This window comes from Salvelinus fontinalis, chromosome 24 (genome assembly GCF_029448725.1).
Source record: "Salvelinus fontinalis isolate EN_2023a chromosome 24, ASM2944872v1, whole genome shotgun sequence".
In the NCBI taxonomy this organism is placed as follows: domain Eukaryota; kingdom Metazoa; phylum Chordata; class Actinopteri; order Salmoniformes; family Salmonidae; genus Salvelinus; species Salvelinus fontinalis.
This window is the reverse complement of record NC_074688.1, coordinates 12,435,073-12,453,098: the sequence shown is the minus strand read 5'-3', so window position 1 is coordinate 12,453,098 and position 18,026 is coordinate 12,435,073. Positions and strand designations below refer to the sequence as shown.

Sequence of the window (18,026 nt, the reverse complement as noted above, 5' to 3'; positions counted from 1 at the left end):
TTACAACTTAACAATGTCTACACTGTCACGATCGTTGGTTGAATTGATGGACCAAGGCGCAGTGTGCATAGAGTTCCACATGTTTATTGGATGACACTCACAGAAAACAATAAAGCGCTAAACAAAACGTGAAACTAATGTAGTGCTCGCAGGCAACTAGACATAGACAAGATCCCACAAAAACCCAGTGGGAAAAGGCTGCCTAAATATGATCCCCAATCAGAGACAACGATAGACAGCTGCCTCTGATTGGGAACCATACCAGGCCAACATAGAAATGAAAAAACTAGACTACCCACCCTAGTCACACCCTGACCTAACCAAAATAGAGAATAAAAAAGGATCTCTAAGGTCAGGGCGTGACATACACTGTATTTCTGAACTATTTAATGTTATTTTAATGGACAAAAAATTTGATTTTCTTTCAAAAACAAGGACATTTCTAAGTGAGCTCAAACTTTTGAACGGTAGTGTATGTAAATTATTTTTTTATAAATTTGCTAAACTTTCTAAACCTGTTTTTGCTTTGTCATTATGGGGTATTTGTTGTGTGTCGATGGATGAGGGGGAAAAAGCGTTGAAATAACTTAATTACAACAACAAATAATATTATGCCCAGCTCACGAGCGAGGCCCCTTGATGATGTGATCCTAATGGTAAGTCCACCATTGATTAAACCTCCGCACTACAAAACCAGACAGAGCACTTTGCCAGGACCTGCCTCTCCCTCCAGGACCCCATGGGTAACGTTGGTTTTGTAATCAGTGTAACTGAGATACATTATTCTATAATCGGTTTAACTGTATACATAATTCTCAGTATATTATCTTCTGCAAGGTTTTCACGCTAAACATGTCATTGAAAAGGTACCATTTTACGTTAAAATACATGGAAAAACGAGTTGTTGCTTCTCACAGCTATTTCACCATCACAATATTATATATGGATAACCAATCAGGTATTTTAAAGTATTTGTCTGTCCTTGCCTTCCTTTTCTAATCTAGATTCAGTTGTCAATCCCAAAGAATTGCTTTGCAATTGTGTTGGCAATGTGATCTGCTCCATAGTCTTTGGGCACAGGTTTGAAAATGACGACCCAATGTTTCAGCTCATCCAAAAGGCTGTTGATGCCTACTTCAATGTCCTCAACAGCCCTATTGGAGCGGTACAGTAACCTTCAGCTCATCTCTTTTCATAGAATCTTCCATTGCTCTCAACGCCCTGCTAAATTGAAGCTCTATCACAGTAATTGCACACAATGGCCTTGAGCTGACCAAGCCATTGTTTTCACTAACAAAACCGCCTCCCATCCCTTTTCTTTCAGATGTACAACATGTTCCCTAGAATCGTTTGGTGCTTTCCAGGCAAACACCATGAGATGTTTGCTATCGTAAACAAGGCCAAAGCTTACATACAAGGGCAAGCAGAAATCCGTCTTAAAACCCTTGACACCTCTGAACCTCAGGACTTCATCGAGGCCTTCCTGGTTAAAATGCTGGAGGTAGAAAACACGGCATGATCCTCACATTGGAGGGTGAACCTCTTACACATTATGAAAATATGGAATGTGGCTGGAATTAAGACACTATCCATGTCCACTTATGTGAGTTTGGCTATCATGAGTGAATAGACAAGTGAGAGGCCAATCTCTGGTTTTCCAACGTATTTAGTGGCAATAGGTATGTGGAGATGGCAACAACTAGCCACCAGATGTCGCTGTTTACTTACATAACTGATGGTGACTTATTCTCTTCTCTTAGGACAAAGATGATCCCAACACTGAGTTCAACAATGATAATATGGTGATGACTGCATGGGCCCTGTTTGCTGCTGGATCAGAAACCACATCATCCACCCTAAGACAATCATTTCTGATGATGATAAAGTACCCTCACATTCAAGGTACCCTGCTACCCAAGTCTTTATCGATTGCGTCCAAATCTCCTAGACCTATTATTTATTATTATTATTATTATTTTTTTTTTTTTGGGGGGGGTGGATCCTAGACCTATTAGAAAACACTGTAATCCTCCAAAAAGTATAATTCTGGACTATGAATTGTTTGAAATGTGTTATTACGATGTAGTGACATGTAATAACTCCAACAACAATCTGTACATGGTATCAGTGCAACGTATTGTAAAGTGTGACTAAAATCTTCCTAAGAGAGTGTTCAGAAGGAGATAGACGAGGTGATTGGCTCAAGAGTGCCCACGGTTGACGACAGAGTTAAAATGCCCTACACGGATGCTGTCATTCACGAAGTCCAGAGATACATGGACCTCACTCCTACGTCTGTACCCCACAAAGTGATGAGAGATACAGAGTTCTACAACTACCACATTCCAGAGGTGACCACAATTATGTAACTGTACCAACACTGAATGTTACATTTCACTGTATCTTGTTTGACGTGGTGGAACTGTTATTTAAAAAAGATGATTTACATTTTACGGATCAACATGCAGTTTGTGATGGGTGGTATTTTGTCATTCTTTCAGGGTACCATGGTCCTGCCTCTGCTGTCCTCTGTGCTTGCTGATCCCAAATTGTTTAAAAACCCAGATGAGTTTGACCCAGAGAACTTCCTGGATGAAAATGGAGTTAAGAAAAATGATGGATTCTTTGCTTTTGGAGTGGGTAAGATCATGCTCCAAGTAGTTTGTGGATTATGTGAGTTAAAAACAAGAAACCTAGTGGCCTGGGGTGGTCTTGCGGTCTACAGTAAGCCGCTGCCTCTCTGGAGGTACTATGTTCCGCTGCCATCATGGGTTTGGTTTGAATCTGACCCGCTGCTTTTCAGCACACTCTCCTAATAACGTTCCTGTATCTCTCTATCCAATCCACAAAAAAACAACTTTAAAAGATATGAGAGGATTGGGCCTTTCCTAGCCTGGTTTAGCTAGCCTGATCCACCAGCCTAGGGTTTCCCCACTCATTTAAAAAAACTTAACAAGAAACCTGAGAACCTCTGGTCAACTTCAATTCAGTTATAGGCTCAGCTGACTGACAATGACCTCTCTCCTTTCTCTTGTCCCTCAGGGAAGCGGGCGTGTCCTGGGGAGGCTCTAGCCAGAGTGGAGCTCTTTCTCTTCTTTACCTCCCTCCTGCAGCGCTTCACTTTCACCGGCACCAAACCTCCAGAAGAGATCAACATCGAGCCAGCGTGCTCCAGCTTTGGCCGCTTGCCACGTTCCTATGATTGCTACATCAAACTCAGGACTGAGGAGTGACCACTTTACAGTGGAGAGGTCACAGGCTCAGCCTCACAGGCAGCTGCTTGTCATTATACAGTAAACATAGCCTTACATTTACCACCTTTCTTCTTGTAGACAACTATATAAGCGTTAGTGGGTTGTATGCATCTTGCTATTATCCTCAGGTAGGATCTCTAAGGTATGGGTTGATATTTCAAGGCTAATTTCTGTCTACATTAACGTCTTTTAAAGCTGGTTTTTGGTCAGGTTTCAAGAATTGCCATCAGAGTTGGTCACCATATGCTGTATATCACACTCCCCTGCTTTGTACCCTTGTAAAATAAGACAATATTTTTGGCACAGACCTATAGGTTCATATTAAATTGTCTATTGAAACGTTATGGTGAAAGGACCAAACGTTTCAGGTGTTAAAATGTAAGCAACTGAAATTGGTCTTGTTGTGTAGGTTGCTACGTGGTTCGGACTGTACATCTATACTGGCAGAGCACTTAGGGGTACTGTATACTGTGGGGTCACTATGTTATTCTGCCTTTGTATTCTACATAGCTGATGTATTGTAACACAACATTTGGTTGTAACTTTTGCTTCAACTAATAAATAGTACTGCACACTTCAGCCAGATTCAAACAATATCTTGTGTGTCCAGACCTGTCATTAAAAAGCGAGCTTTGTGTTCGGATTACCTGCTCACATATAACTGTCGTATTAGACTTGTGTAGACACATAAGTATAGCCATATCCATGTACACATACAATATCTGTTTCACAGAAGAAGAACGCTGTTACTGGAATGTTAGTGGTTACCAGAAAAAGTTATCAATTAACTCATGAAAATAGAGACTTGGGCCCTGTACATTTTCGGAAAGTATTCAGACCCCTTCACTTTTTCTGAAAATGTTTACGTAACAGCCTCATTCTAGAATTGTTTCAGCGGACCAAGTAATTTGGCGTCACTCTAAAGCGGAAAGGTGGAATAAACGAGTCAGGAGTTGGTTACTTGATTGAACACAGTTCTCTATTGAGGGATTTTGGTCAATACAAACACTCCAACATAATCAATGAAAATCTCCCAAGGAAAAACATACATCTTCTCCAGATGAAACAGGAACACAATACGATTATCTTTAAACTACAACAAAAGTCACGGGTTTGTCACTGTCTTAATGGTTCTTCGTGGTTAGCTTCTCTCTCTTGGTAGCCTTCTTCCAGAGATAGGTTTTTCCTCCCTTCTTGCTGGTTCCCGCCTCTCTCTTGTAGGGAAAAGATCATAGGTCATTAGTACCCTCAGCTGTGCTTAATTGCCTCAGGTCCCCTTGACTCACATGCCTAGTTGGGCTACTATCCGTGAGTCCAGCCTGCCCTCTGGTGGTCCTTCCACAATTGATTAACAAAAATATAACCAATCTACACACAATACCCCAGAATGACAAAGTGAAAACAGGTTTTTAGACATTTTTGCAAATCTATTTATCACATTACCTAAGTATTCATACCCTTTACTCAGTACTTTGTTGAAGCACCTTTGGTAGCAATTACAGCCTCAAGTCTTCTTGGGAATGACGCTACAAGCTTGCCACACCTGTATTTGGGGAGTTTGTCCAATTCTCTGCAGATCCTCTCAAGCTCTGTCTGGTTGGATGGGGACTGTCACTGCACAGCTATTTTCAGGTCTTTCCAGAGATGTTCGATCGGGTTCAAATCCAGGCTCTGGCTGGGCCACTCAAGGACATTCAGAGACTTGTCCCAAAGCTGCTCTTCTGTTGGCTTGGCTGTGTGCTTAGGGTCGTTGTCCTGTTGGAAGGTAAACCATCGCCCCAGTCTGTCACGCCCTGGCCTAAGTTATCTTTGTTTTCTTTATTATTTTAGTTAGGTCAGGGTGTGACATGGGGGATGTTTGTGTGTTTTTTGTCTAGTCTAGGGGGTTTTGGTAGAGTTCATGGGGTTGTGTTCAGTGTAGGTGTTTATGTAAGTCTATGGTTGCCTGGATTGGTTCTCAATTAGAGACAGCTGTCTATCGTTGTCTCTGATTGAGAGTCATATTTAGGCAGCCATAGGCATTAGGTAGGTTGTGGGTAATTGTCTATGTTTGACGTTAGTAGCTTGTGTCTGCACTTTCGTTTGTAGCTTCACATTTGTTTTTGTTTAGTTTGTATTAGTGTTTGTGTTTGTTTCATCTTCTCAAATAAATAGAAGATGTATCTATATCACGCTGCGCCTTGGTCCTCTCTTTCACCTAAAGACGATCGTGACACAGTCTAAGGTCCTGAGCACTCTGGAGCAGGTTTTTTATCAAGGATCTCCCTGTACTTTGCTCTGTTCATCTTTCCCTCGATAGTGCGTAGTCACCCAGTCCCAGACTTATTTGTGGAAATGAGGGGATAAGAAAGTTGTAAGTTCATGAAGCAGTTATATTCTTCAAGAATCAATGGGTTTGTCTCATCTCTCATTGGCTCAGTAAGAAATATGGCTCAGTGTTTACTAGGCAGCTTCTATTTGATGTCCCTGAAAAACCCCTGAATAGGATACAGGAGCCTCGAGTAGAGGGTCCAAGAGTAAGGTTTGTGTGTGCATGTGTGTTTATGCTTGTTTCCAAAGCATAGCTTGATTGTGTCGTAAGATTGCCTGCCAAAATGACAAAAGAATATGTGTGTTACCATTTAGTGATAATGCCTGAGAACCCGGTGTTTGGAGGACATATTGACATGGGTGTTGCAAACCGTGTCAATATATCCTCCAAACACTGGCTTAGAGGGCATTATCACTTTTATATAACAGGTTACCAACATATTTAAAATAATGATTGACAGTTTCATAAACAAAATTATTTTGATGAATTTATTCATACTATTTAATTCTTCCATAAGATATAGTCCCGACACAAATCTAGGGTTGCTACCCAAGCCGGCTGGTCGTTAGTTCAATCGGTTCAGTTGCTAGAGACGCGACCCAGCAGTTCCTTCTAAATGCTCCATTGCCAAACTGGCTGGCAAAGTTCTTCCTTTGTTTGCTAGCTAGCCAACTACGGCTAACTTAGTCGGGTCAAAAAGTGCATCCAGAATAACAGGAAAGTTGCAGCATTTGCATTTGTTTAAGCTGTTTTCTAGTGACATTTATTTGGATACATCCATAACAATGAGCTAATGAGGTGTGATTTCACCTGGCTTAGAAAATGTCCTCACTTGTCAGGACACTTGTTCAGAGGAGCTAGCCAACAACACAGCTAGCACAATCCCTTGAAACCGAAGCTGTAAAGACTGAAAACTAGCTGCACTTCGTTTCGTTTGACCTTTTTTCAATTGACATTTTCTTTGTTAGTATCCATAAAAAAGATGCCAGCTGATTCATTATTTTGACTGGCTGAGAAACGCTGCCTGTCTGTCTCGTCACGACTCCCAAAAACTTGAGTTGTTGCATCTTGTTGTGTTGTTGTCAACCGGTGGCTAGCTAGCTAAAATTGTCCCTTTCCTAAATTAGCCATTGGACTTGTGGTTTTACTTAATTCTCCGTACTGGCCAATGATTATAATGTCAATTCTGATCCAACTATTAATTCATACATACATTGTTGTGCCCCTGGCCTGAGAGGATGGAAGTTCAATATGTAGCTAGATGTTGAAGGCTAATGTTAACTAGCTAATGTTGGAAGTTAGACTAGCAAGCATGCATTTTAGCCAGATAGCCTAGGACAACAAAAATAAAAGTGTGTACTGTATGACTGTTTCGTCAACATGAAAGAGAGGAGAATGGCATTGGCATTTCTCTACAAGTAGGGGATGTCCACATGTTTTTCTACTTGCGCGCACGCACACTCAGATTTAAAAAAAACAGATAAAAATACAACTTATGGAACAGCTGTGAAGCAACACAAACATGTAGCTGTAGGTCATGTAACTGTCTGTTACTGTACATGCAATATGCTTTGTGGAAAACACTGGACAGAAGTGGAACAGAGCATGCTGGGCGATCTCCATCTCAGAGAAGATCAGCTTGAGAGAAGTCAAGTGAGAGAATGTTCCAGCCATCCTTGTGTTTTCATACCAGTTAGCTTTCATTGTATTAGCCAAGGCCAGTGTGCGTCCGTGTTGACATGTAAGTACATATTTCATATCTTTCAGGTGTTTATGTTTGAAGATGCGCTCTGCGCCGATGATGTCATATTTATGGTTATGCTAATTAGCCGTTTCTACCGCAAGCTAGCTATTGTGAGCTGGCTAGCTCTGTTTTGGTTGTCATATCATTTCAGACATTTACTAGTAACCCTGTAATTATTTGTATAGGATACTGTCCCCCAGTGCGTTGTTTATATGCCTTGTAATTGTATATGTATATGGTACATCATTATATGGGTATAACATCGTATTTCACTGTTTAGAGGTATTCAAGTAAATTGTGCAATTGTAGCCTTGTACTGAAGATGATGGTGCTATACTTTGTAGTCAGTGGCTATTTTAGCATGTAAATCTTGGTGGGGCAAACTCACCGCAAAATGTTTTTAGATGGAAAGCAACAACACAAAACTAAACAATACATTCATTTCACTATATTGGTGACAAATGGTGCCCACAAACTGTTAGGACCTACATAAAGATGTCCCAACAGCAGAGTCCCAACAGCAGTCCCAACACCTTCAGCGGAGCCTTGTCTGGCAGCGAAACAGTTCATTCAGCCTCATTTACTGCCTTTAAAAAAAACATAGCTGATTTGGCTGACTTGCTTAGCAAATGTGGTTTCTACCGACAATTGAGATAGCGTAAGGGGACGACGAGCAGATTAGAGGAAATCTTATTGATTAAGCCAGCAAGGACGGACATAGTCAATATAACTATTTGTTCAGCACTTTTGAAATGTACAGCGACAGAATTCCGAACATGTGCCGTTCATACAGTATTCTCCCTGTACACCAAGTCAGAACCGTAGGATAAATAAAGGGGCCATACAAGCAGACAATGAAAGCTCTTACAATATTCAATGATTACATTTCTCTGAAACAAACTATGTGCACCATGAAGTCAGAACAGTAGGCGAAATTATGACGGGAAAGGAGACCAAATTACTAGGGTAAGGCACATGGGCTACTAACAGCTTACTACACAACATACACTTAATATTACTTTCTTAGCTACATTTACATTTAAGTCATTTAGCAGACGCTCTTATCCAGAGCGACTTACAAATTGGTGCATTCACCTTATGATATCCAGTGGAACAACCACTTTACAATAGTGCATCTAACTCTTTTAAGGGGGGGGGGGGGGTTAGAAGGATTACTTTATCCTATCCTAGATATTCCTTAAAGAGGTGGGGTTTCAGGTGTCTCCGGAAGGTGGTGATTGACTCCGCTGACCTGGCGTCGTGAGGGAGTTTGTTCCACCATTGGGGTGCCAGAGCAGCGAACAGTTTTGCCTGGGCTGAGCGGGAACTGTACTTCCTCAGAGGTAGGGAGGCGAGCAGGCCAGAGGTGGATGAACGCAGTGCCCTTGTTTGGGTGTAGGGCCTGATCAGAGCCTGAAGGTACGGAGGTGCCGTTCCCCTCATAGCTCCGTAGGCAAGCACCATGGTCTTGTAGCGGATGCGAGCTTCAACTGGAAGCCAGTGGAGAGAGCGGAGGAGCGGGGTGACGTGAGAGAACTTGGGAAAGTTGAACACCAGACGGGCTGCGGCGTTCTGGATGAGTTGTAGGGGTTTAATGGCACAGGCAGGGAGCCCAGCCAACAGCGAGTTGCAGTAATCCAGACGGGAGATGACAAGTGCCTGGATTAGGACCTGCGCCGCTTCCTGCGTGAGGCAGGGTCGTACTCTGCGAATGTTGTAGAGCATGAACCTACAGGAACGGGTCACCGCCTTGATGTTAGTTGAGAACGACAGGGTGTTGTCCAGGATCACGCCAAGGTTCTTAGCACTCTGGGAGGAGGACACAATGGAGTTGTCAACAGTGATGGCGAGATCATGGAACGGGCAGTCCTTCCCCGGGAGGAAGAGCAGCTCCGTCTTGCCGAGGTTCAGCTTGAGGTGGTGATCCGTCATCCACACTGATATGTCTGCCAGACATGCAGAGATGCGATTCACCACCTGGTTATCAGAGGGGGGAAAGGAGAAGATTAATTGTGTGTCATCTGCATAGCAATGATAGGAGAGACCATGTGAGGATATGACAGAGCCAAGTGACTTGGTGTATAGCGAGAATAGGAGAGGGCCTAGAACAGAGCCCTGGGGGACACCAGTGGTGAGAGCACGTGGTGCGGAGACAGATTCTCGCCACGCCACCTGGTAGGAGCGACCTGTCAGGTAGGACGCAATCCAAGCGTGGGCCGCGCCGGAGATGCCCAGCTCGGAGAGGGTGGAGAGGAGGATCTGATGGTTCACAGTATCAAAGGCAGCCGATAGGTCTAGAAGGATGAGAGCAGAGGAGAGAGAGTTAGCTTTAGCAGTGCGGAGCGCCTCCGTGACACAGAGAAGAGCAGTCTCAGTTGAATGACTAGTCTTGAAACCTGACTGATTTGGATCAAGAAGGTCATTCTGAGAGAGATAGCAGGAGAGCTGTCCAAGGACGGCACGTTCAAGAGTTTTGGAGAGAAAAGAAAGAAGGGATACTGGTCTGTAGTTGTTGACATCGGAGGGATCGAGTGTAGGTTTTTTCTGAAGGGGTGCAACTCTCGCTCTCTTGAAGACGGAAGGGACGTAGCCAGCGGTCAAGGATGAGTTGATGAGCAAGGTGAGGTAAGGGAGAAGGTCTCCGGAAATGGTCTGGAGAAGAGAGGAGGGGATAGGGTCAAGCGGGCAGGTTGTTGGGCGGCCGGCCGTCACAAGACGCGAGATTTCATCTGGAGAGAGAGGGGAGAAAGAGGTCAAAGCACAGGGTAGGGCAGTGTGAGCAGAACCAGCGGTTTCGTTTGACTTAGCAAACGAGGATCGGATGTCGTCGACCTTCTTTTCAAAATGGTTGACGAAGTCATCAGCAGAGAGGGAGGAGGGGGGAGGAGGGGGAGGAGGATTCAGGAGGGAGGAGAAGGTGGCAAAGAGCTTCCTAGGGTTAGAGGCAGATGCTTGGAATTTAGAGTGGTAGAAATTGGCTTTAGCAGCAGAGACAGAAGAGGAGAATGTAGAGACATATACATATAGTATACATATCTCCCTGGCAATTTACTTAATTTATGCAGCAGCATACAAGACATTCTTGGACTCACCTTGTTGTGCTATGCTCACTTGAACTGGAAGGTGGCCTGGCAGTCCTTCGTGGGCAAATTTTGTCATCCAACTTTGTCATCAAAGTCTGGCATTCTCTGGATTTATGGTGCTTTCAAGACAACTGGGAACTCAGACAAAAACAAGGTTGAATCATGATGACGTTAGAGATCTTCAGGTCAGAGCTCTAGAAAGAGGCCAGAGTTCAAAACGTATTTTCCCAGTCGGAGCTCATTTCTTTCAGAGTTCTCAGTTGTCTTGAACTCACTGAAGTCAGATTTCCCAGTTTCGAGTTTACAGTCGTTTTGAGCGCAGCAGAAGTCATGCTGGATTGACAGTGTTGAATGTTTATCCCTTTAAGCTTGGAAAAGAGACCTTTTAACCCAGACTTAGCACCACATACCCACTTCACTGAATAGCAGGCAAGTGATTGGTTTGCAATGTAATGCCACTGATGCCTTCCAAACCGCTCATTGTTGAATTTGAGATTTCTAACTTTTTGTGTAATGTTTATCAAATCAAATTAAATGTTATTTGTCACATGCGCCGAATACAACAGTGAAATGTTTACTTACAAGCCCTTAACCGACAATGCAGTTTCAAGAAAAATAAGTGTTAAGTAAAAATGTGATAAAAAATAAAAGTAACAAATAATTAATTAAAGAGCAGCAGTAAAATAACAATAGCGAAGCTATATACAGGGGTACTGGTACAAAGTCAATATGCTGGGGCACCGGTTAGTTGAGGTAATTGAGGTAATATGTACATGTAGGTAGGGGTAAAGTGACTATGCATAGATAATAAACAGAGAGTAGCAGCAGCGTGCAAGGTCCTTAGCTTAGTGATGATCTTTGAGTGCACTATGGTGTTAAACGCTGAGCTGTAGTCAATGAATAGCATTCTAAAATAGGTGTTCCTTTTGTCCAGGTGGGAAAGGGCAGTGTGGAGTGCAATAGAGATTGCATCATCTGTGGATCTGTTGGGACGGTATGCAAATTGGAGTTGGTCTAGGGTTTCTGGGATAATGTTGTTGTGAGCCATGACCAGCCTTTCAAAGCACTTCATGGCTACAGATGTGTGTGCTACAGGTCGGTAGTCATTTAGGCAGGTTACCTTAGTGTTCTTGGGCACAGGGACTATGGTGGTCTGCTTGAAATATGTTGGTATTACAGACTCTGTCAGGGACAGGTTGAAAATGTCAGTGAAGACATTGCCAGTTGGTCAGCGCATGCTTGGAGTACACATCCTGGTAATCCATCTGGCCCTGCAGCCTTGTGAATGTTGACCTGTTTAAAGGTCTTACTCACATTGGCTACGGAGAGCGTGATCACACAGTTGTCCGGAACAGCTGATGCTCTCATGCATGTTTCATTGCTACTTACCTCGAAGCGAGCATAGAAGTAATTTTGCTCGTCTTGTAGGCTCGTGTCACTGGATAGCTTGGGGCTGTGCTTCTCTTTGTAGTCTGTAATAGTTTGCAAGCCATGCCACATCCAACGAGCGTCGGAGCTGGTGTAGTACGATTCAATCTTAGTCCTGTGTTGACTCTTTGCCTGTTTGATGGTTCATCTGGGGAAATAGCGGGATTTCTTATAAGCTTCCGGGTTAGAGTCCCGCTCCTTGAAAGCGGCAGCTCTACCCTTTAGCTCAGTGCGGATATGCCTGTAAACCATGCCTTCGGGTTGGGGTATGTGCGCACATTCACTGTTGGGACAACGTTATTGATGGACTAATTGATGAAGCCAGTGACTGATGTGGTGTACTCCTCATTGCCTTCGGAAGAATCCCGGAACATTTTCTAGTCTGTGCTATGTCCGGTGGCCGACCAATACGTTTTATCTATAATTTCTCATAATTATTTATCTTCATATGACAAGGATTGAAAAGGATTTGCCAGTAGATTGTCAACTTGATTCATGATGATGACTGCTAGCTTGCTTGTTAAGATTTTGAACGTAGGATGTTGATATGATCAGTCCAATCAAAGCTACTGTAGATATAACATGATTTGACGTAATTTTATCTGTGGCCAATGACCTTGAGCCTTATTGGACAGGCACTTCTTTGCAACTTTGGGATGGGGCGCAGGAGCATCGAAGAACAGGTCCAAGAAGAGGCTAAGATGCTAGTGAAAGCTTTCAGTGAGTATGGAGGTAGATTGTTTTCTGAGTATTTTTCTTGCATTTTAAATATATTTTATAATAACTTTATTGGCAATATTCTCGAGCGGAGCATGGGGGGCCTCAAGCGTAGAAATGATTTAATTATAAATTATTTTTTTTTGCCAACTCACAAGCGAGGCCCCTTGATTAGGGAATTGTCTCTTCTGCCAAATGGTAAGTCCGCCACTGGTAAAACCTCCCCAGTACAAAACCAGACAGAGCACTTTGCCAGGACCTGCCTCTCCCTCCAGGACCCTAGGGATAAATTACAAGGGAGTTTAACATTTGTTTTGTAATCAGTGTAACTGAGAACTGGGGCAGGGTGAATGTCATCTCAGATAAGGAAGTAACTGTATACATTATTCTCAGTATATTATCTTCAGCAAGATTTTAACACTAAACATGTCATTGAAAAGGTAACATTTTACTTTAAAAGACATGGAAAAACTAGTGTTTAATTCAAACGTAGTTGTTGCTTCTCACAGCTATTTCTAAAAGTTTCACCATCAGAATATTACATACTTCATGGATAACCAATCAGGTATTTTAAAGTATTTGTCTGGCCTTGCCTTCCTTTTCTAATCTAGATTCAGTTGTCAATCCCAAAGAATTGCTTTGCAATTGTGTTGGCAATGTGATCTGCTCCATAGTCTTTGGGCACAGGTTTGAAAATGACGACCCAATGTTTCAGCTCATCCAAAAGGCTGTTGATGCCTACTTCAATGTCCTCAGCAGCCCTATTGGAGCGGTACAGTAACCTTCAGCTCATCTCTTTTCATAGAATCTTCCATTGCTCTCAAGGCCCTGCTAAATTGAAGCTCTATCACAGTAATTGCACACAATGGCCTTTGGCTGACCAAGCCATTGTTTTCACTAACAAAACCCCTCCCCTCCCATCCCTTTTCTTTCAGATGTACAACATGTTCCCTAGAATCGTTTGGTGCTTTCCAGGCAAACACCATGAGATGTTTGCTATCATAAACAAGGCCAAAGCTTACATACAAGGGCAAGCAGAAACCCGTCTTAAAACCCTTGACACCTCTGAACTTCATCGAGGCCTTCCTGGTTAAAATGCTGGAGGTAGAAAACACGGCATGATCCTCACATTGGAGGTTGAACCTCTTACACATTATGAAAATATGGAATGTGGCTGGAATTAAGACACTATCCATGTCCACTTATGTGAGTTTGGCTATCATGAGTGAATAGACAAGTGAGAGGCCAATGTCTGGTTTTCCAACGTATTTAGTGGCAATAGTAATGTGGAGCTGGCAACAACTAGCCACCAGATGTCGATGTTCACTTGCATAACTGATGGTGACTTATTCTCTTTTCTTAGGACAAAGATGATCCCAACACTGAGTTCAACAATGATAATATGGTGATGACTGCATGGAGCCTGTTTGCTGCTGGAACAGAAACCACATCATCCACAATAAGACAATCATTTCTGATGATGATAAAGTACCCTCACATTCAAGGTACCCTGCTACCCAAGTCTTTATCGATTGCGTCCAAATCTCCTAGACCTATTAGAAAACACTGTAATCCCCCAAAAAGTATAATTCTGGACTATGAATTGTTTGAAATGTGTTATTACGATGTAGTGACATGTAATAACTCCAACAACAATCTGTACATGGTATCAGTGCAACATATTGTAAAGTGTGACTAAAATCTTCCTAAGAGAGTGTTCAGAAGGAGATAGACGAGGTGATTGGCTCAAGAGTGCCCACGGTTGACGACAGAGTTAAAATGCCCTACACGGATGCTGTCATTCATGAAGTCCAGAGATACATGGACCTCAGTCCTACGTCTTTACCCCACAAAGTGATGAGAGATACAGAGTTCTACAACTACCACATTCCAGAGGTGACCACAATTATGTAACTGTACCAACACTGAATGTTACATTTCACTGTATCTTGTTTGACGTGGTGGAACTGTTGTTTAAAAAAGATGATTTACATTTTACGGATCAACATGCAGTTTGTGATGGGTGGTATTGTGTCATTCTTTCAGGGTACCATGGTCCTGCCTCTGCTGTCCTCTGTGCTTGCTGATCCCAAATTGTTTAAAAACCCAGATGAGTTTGACCCAGAGAACTTCCTGGATGAAAATGGAGTCTTTAAGAAAAGTGATGGATTCTTTGCTTTTGGAGTGGGTAAGATCATGCTCCAAGTAGTTTGTGGATTATGTGAGTTAAAAACAAGAAACCTAGTGGCCTGGGGTGGTCTTGCGGTCTACAGTAAGCCGCTGCCTCTCTGGAGGTACTATGTTCCGCTACCAGCATGGGTTTGGTTTGAATCTGACCCGCTGCTTTTCAGCACACTCTCCTAATAACTTTCCTGTATCTCTCTATCCAATCCACAAAAAACAACTTTAAAAGATATGAGAGGATTGGGCCTTTCCTAGCCTGGTTTAGCTAGCCTGATCCACCAGCCTAGGGTTTCCCCACTCATTTAAAAAAACTTAACAAGAAACCTGAAAACCTCTGGTCAACTTCAATTCAGTTATAGGCTCAGCTGACTGACAATGACCTCTCTCCTTTCTCTTGTCCCTGTTAAGGCAGTCAATGTTGTTCTCCTCCTCAAACGAGGAGGAGCATGGATAGGACCAAGATGCGGATTGATAATTGTACATGTTTAATGAAAATAACAGGAAAACACTACAAACTACAAGACAACAAACGTGACATACCTCAAAACAGTCCTGTGTGGTCCAACCACTGACACAGGAAACAAACACCCACAAAACACCAGTGAAACCCTGGCTGCCTTTGTATGACTCTCAATTAGAGACAAACAATACACACCTGTCTCTAATTGAGAATCATACCAGGCCGAACACAAAACCCCACATAGAAATACAAACATAGACAAACCCACCCAACTCACGCCCTGACCAACTAAAATGAATACAAAACAAAGGAAAACAGGTCAGGAACGTGACAGTCCCTCAGGGAAGCGGGCGTGTCCTGGGGAGGCTCTAGCCAGAGTGGAGCTCTTTCTCTTCTTTACCTCCCTTCTGCAGCGCTTCACTTTCACCGGCACCAAACCTCCAGAGGAGATCAACATCGAGCCAGCGTGCTCCAGCTTTGGCCGCATGCCGCGTTCCTATGATTGCTACATCAAACTCAGGACTGAGGAGTGACCACTTTACTGTGGAGAGGTCACAGGCTCAGCCTCACAGGCAGCTGCTTGTCATTATACAGTAACCATAGCATTACATTTACCACCTTTCTTCTTGTAGACAACTATATAAGCGTTAGTGGGTTGTATGCATCTTGCTATTATCCTCAGGTAGGATCTCTAAGGTATGGGTTGATATTTCAAGGCTAATTTCTGTCTACATTAATGTCTTTTAAAGCTTGTTTTTGGTCAGGTTTCAAGAATTGCCTTCAGAGATGTTGGTCACCATATCTCTATGCTGTATATCACACTCACCTTCTTTGTACCCTTGTAAAATAGGAAAAGAAAATTGGCACAGGCCTATAGGTTCATATTAAATTGTCTATTGAAACGTTATGGTGAAAGGACCAAACGTTTCAGGTGTTTAAATGTAAGCAACTGAAATGAGTCTTGTTTTGTAGGTTGCTATGTGGTTCGGACTGTACATCTATACTGGCAGAGCACTTAGGGGTACTGTACACTATGTATACTGTGGGGTCACTATGTTATTCTGCCTTTGTTTTCAACATGACTGATGTATTGTAACACAACATTTGGTTGTAACTTTTGCTTCAACTAATAAATAGTACTGCACACTTCAGCCAGACCTGAAGAACACTGTTAGTGGAATGTTAGTGGTTACCAGAAAAATAAATCAATTTACTCATGAAAATAGTATTGTCATGGTACAACACATTTTTCATATGCTTTTGACACAATGGTTGTGTTTGGCTCAACTGATATTGAGTTTGTTTGCAAACTTAAACCTACAGTGCTGTGAAAAAGTATTTGCCCCTTCCTAATTTTCTCTACTTTTACATATTTTTTGATTATGAATGTACTCAGATCTTCAACCAAAATCGACCCAACGATCACATACTTACTTCGTAAACAAAGTTTTCCAACACCCAATGCCCCTGTGTGAAAAAGTAATTGCCCTCTTACACTCATAATTGGTTGTGCCAGATTTAGCTGCAATGACTCCAATAAAACTCTTACTATAGTTGTTGATCAGCCTAGGCTATTCCAAAACTTCAAATGTGTTGCTTTTTAACCATTTTCATGTACACTTATTGTGTGTTTTGAAACACTGTCTTGCTGCATGATTCAGCTTCAGCTCACAGATGTAAGGCCCGACGTTCTCCTGTAGAATTCTCTGATACAGAGCAGAAATCATGGTTCCTTCTATTAAGGCAAGTCGTCCAGGTCCTGAGGCAGCAAAGCATCCCCAAACCAGCACACTACCACCAGCATGCTGTTCGTTGATATGAGGTTCTTACTGTGGAATGCAGTGTTTGGTTTTCGCCCGGCATAATGGAACCCATGTCGTCCATCTGTGAGCTGAAGCGCAGCTGGATCATGCAGAAAGACAATGATCCAAAACACATAATCAAGTCTACACGAGAATGGTTAAAAAGCAAAAAAAAAGACATTTTGGAATGGCCTAGTCAAAGTCCTGACCTAGTCCCAATTGAGATGTGGCAAGACTTGAAACGAGCAGTTCATGCTTGAAAACCCACAAATGTTGCTGAGTTAAAGCAGTTCTGCATGCAAGTGTGGGACAGAATTCCTCCACAGAGATGTAAGAGACTTATCTACAGGAAGCATTTGGTTGCAGTCATTGCAGCTAAATCTGGCACAACCAGTTATTAAGTTCAAGGGGGCAATTACTTTTTCACACAGGGGAATTGGGTGTTGGACAACTTTGTTAATTAAATAAATAAAATAAGTATACAGTTTGTTATTTGTAAATTCAGGTTTAATTTATCTAATAAGATCTGATAATAATCCGTTTTAAAAAATGTGCAAAAATTGAGAAAATCAGAAAGGGAGCAAATACTTGTTCACTGTCAGTGATACTGGCAAGAAAATAGACTGGCTAGCTAACAACATCATGAAACAATGTGCACTTCAAATGGACAGAAAGCTGTATGTTATGGTTCTGGATGGCCAGATAGCTAACAACATCATGAAAACAATGTGCGCTTCAAATGGACAGAAAGCTGTATGTTATGGTTCTGGATGGCCAGATAGCTAACAACAATGACACGAAACTCCCATGTCGTGAACCGTAAGTGGCTCGTTTCAGCTCATTTGATCTTGCTGTTGATACCATATCTTGTTTTGAGGTGTTTTGACTGTCACATTTCTGCTAATATGGCTAATCATTAGCTATCTAGCTAGCTACCAACAACCATAACGATGTATTTGAGAGACCAGTGCTCACAAAATATAGTTTACATGTCATCAACAATCTAAGCCAATCCAGTCTGTTTTGCCCCATATTTGTGCACA

The 18,026-nt window shown here is 42.4% G+C and overlaps 1 protein-coding gene across 1 annotated transcript in view; it reads left to right on the top strand.

Annotated features, from left to right (window-relative positions):
• Nucleotides 1-16,332, top strand: part of LOC129821682 (cytochrome P450 2M1-like) — a 34,122-nt gene extending 17,790 nt beyond the window's left edge. The window contains 13 exon segments of the mRNA XM_055879274.1: nucleotides 1,005-1,165; nucleotides 1,325-1,501; nucleotides 1,761-1,902; nucleotides 2,167-2,351; nucleotides 2,502-2,640; nucleotides 3,043-3,232; nucleotides 13,114-13,309; nucleotides 13,473-13,603; nucleotides 13,605-13,641; nucleotides 13,901-14,042; nucleotides 14,249-14,433; nucleotides 14,584-14,725; nucleotides 15,524-16,332. Of these exon segments, the coding sequence (XP_055735249.1) occupies nucleotides 1,005-1,165; nucleotides 1,325-1,501; nucleotides 1,761-1,902; nucleotides 2,167-2,351; nucleotides 2,502-2,640; nucleotides 3,043-3,232; nucleotides 13,114-13,309; nucleotides 13,473-13,603; nucleotides 13,605-13,641; nucleotides 13,901-14,042; nucleotides 14,249-14,433; nucleotides 14,584-14,725; nucleotides 15,524-15,714 (2,018 nt within the window). The 3' untranslated portion in view covers nucleotides 15,715-16,332.
• The last annotated feature ends 1,694 nt before the right edge of the window (nucleotides 16,333-18,026 follow it).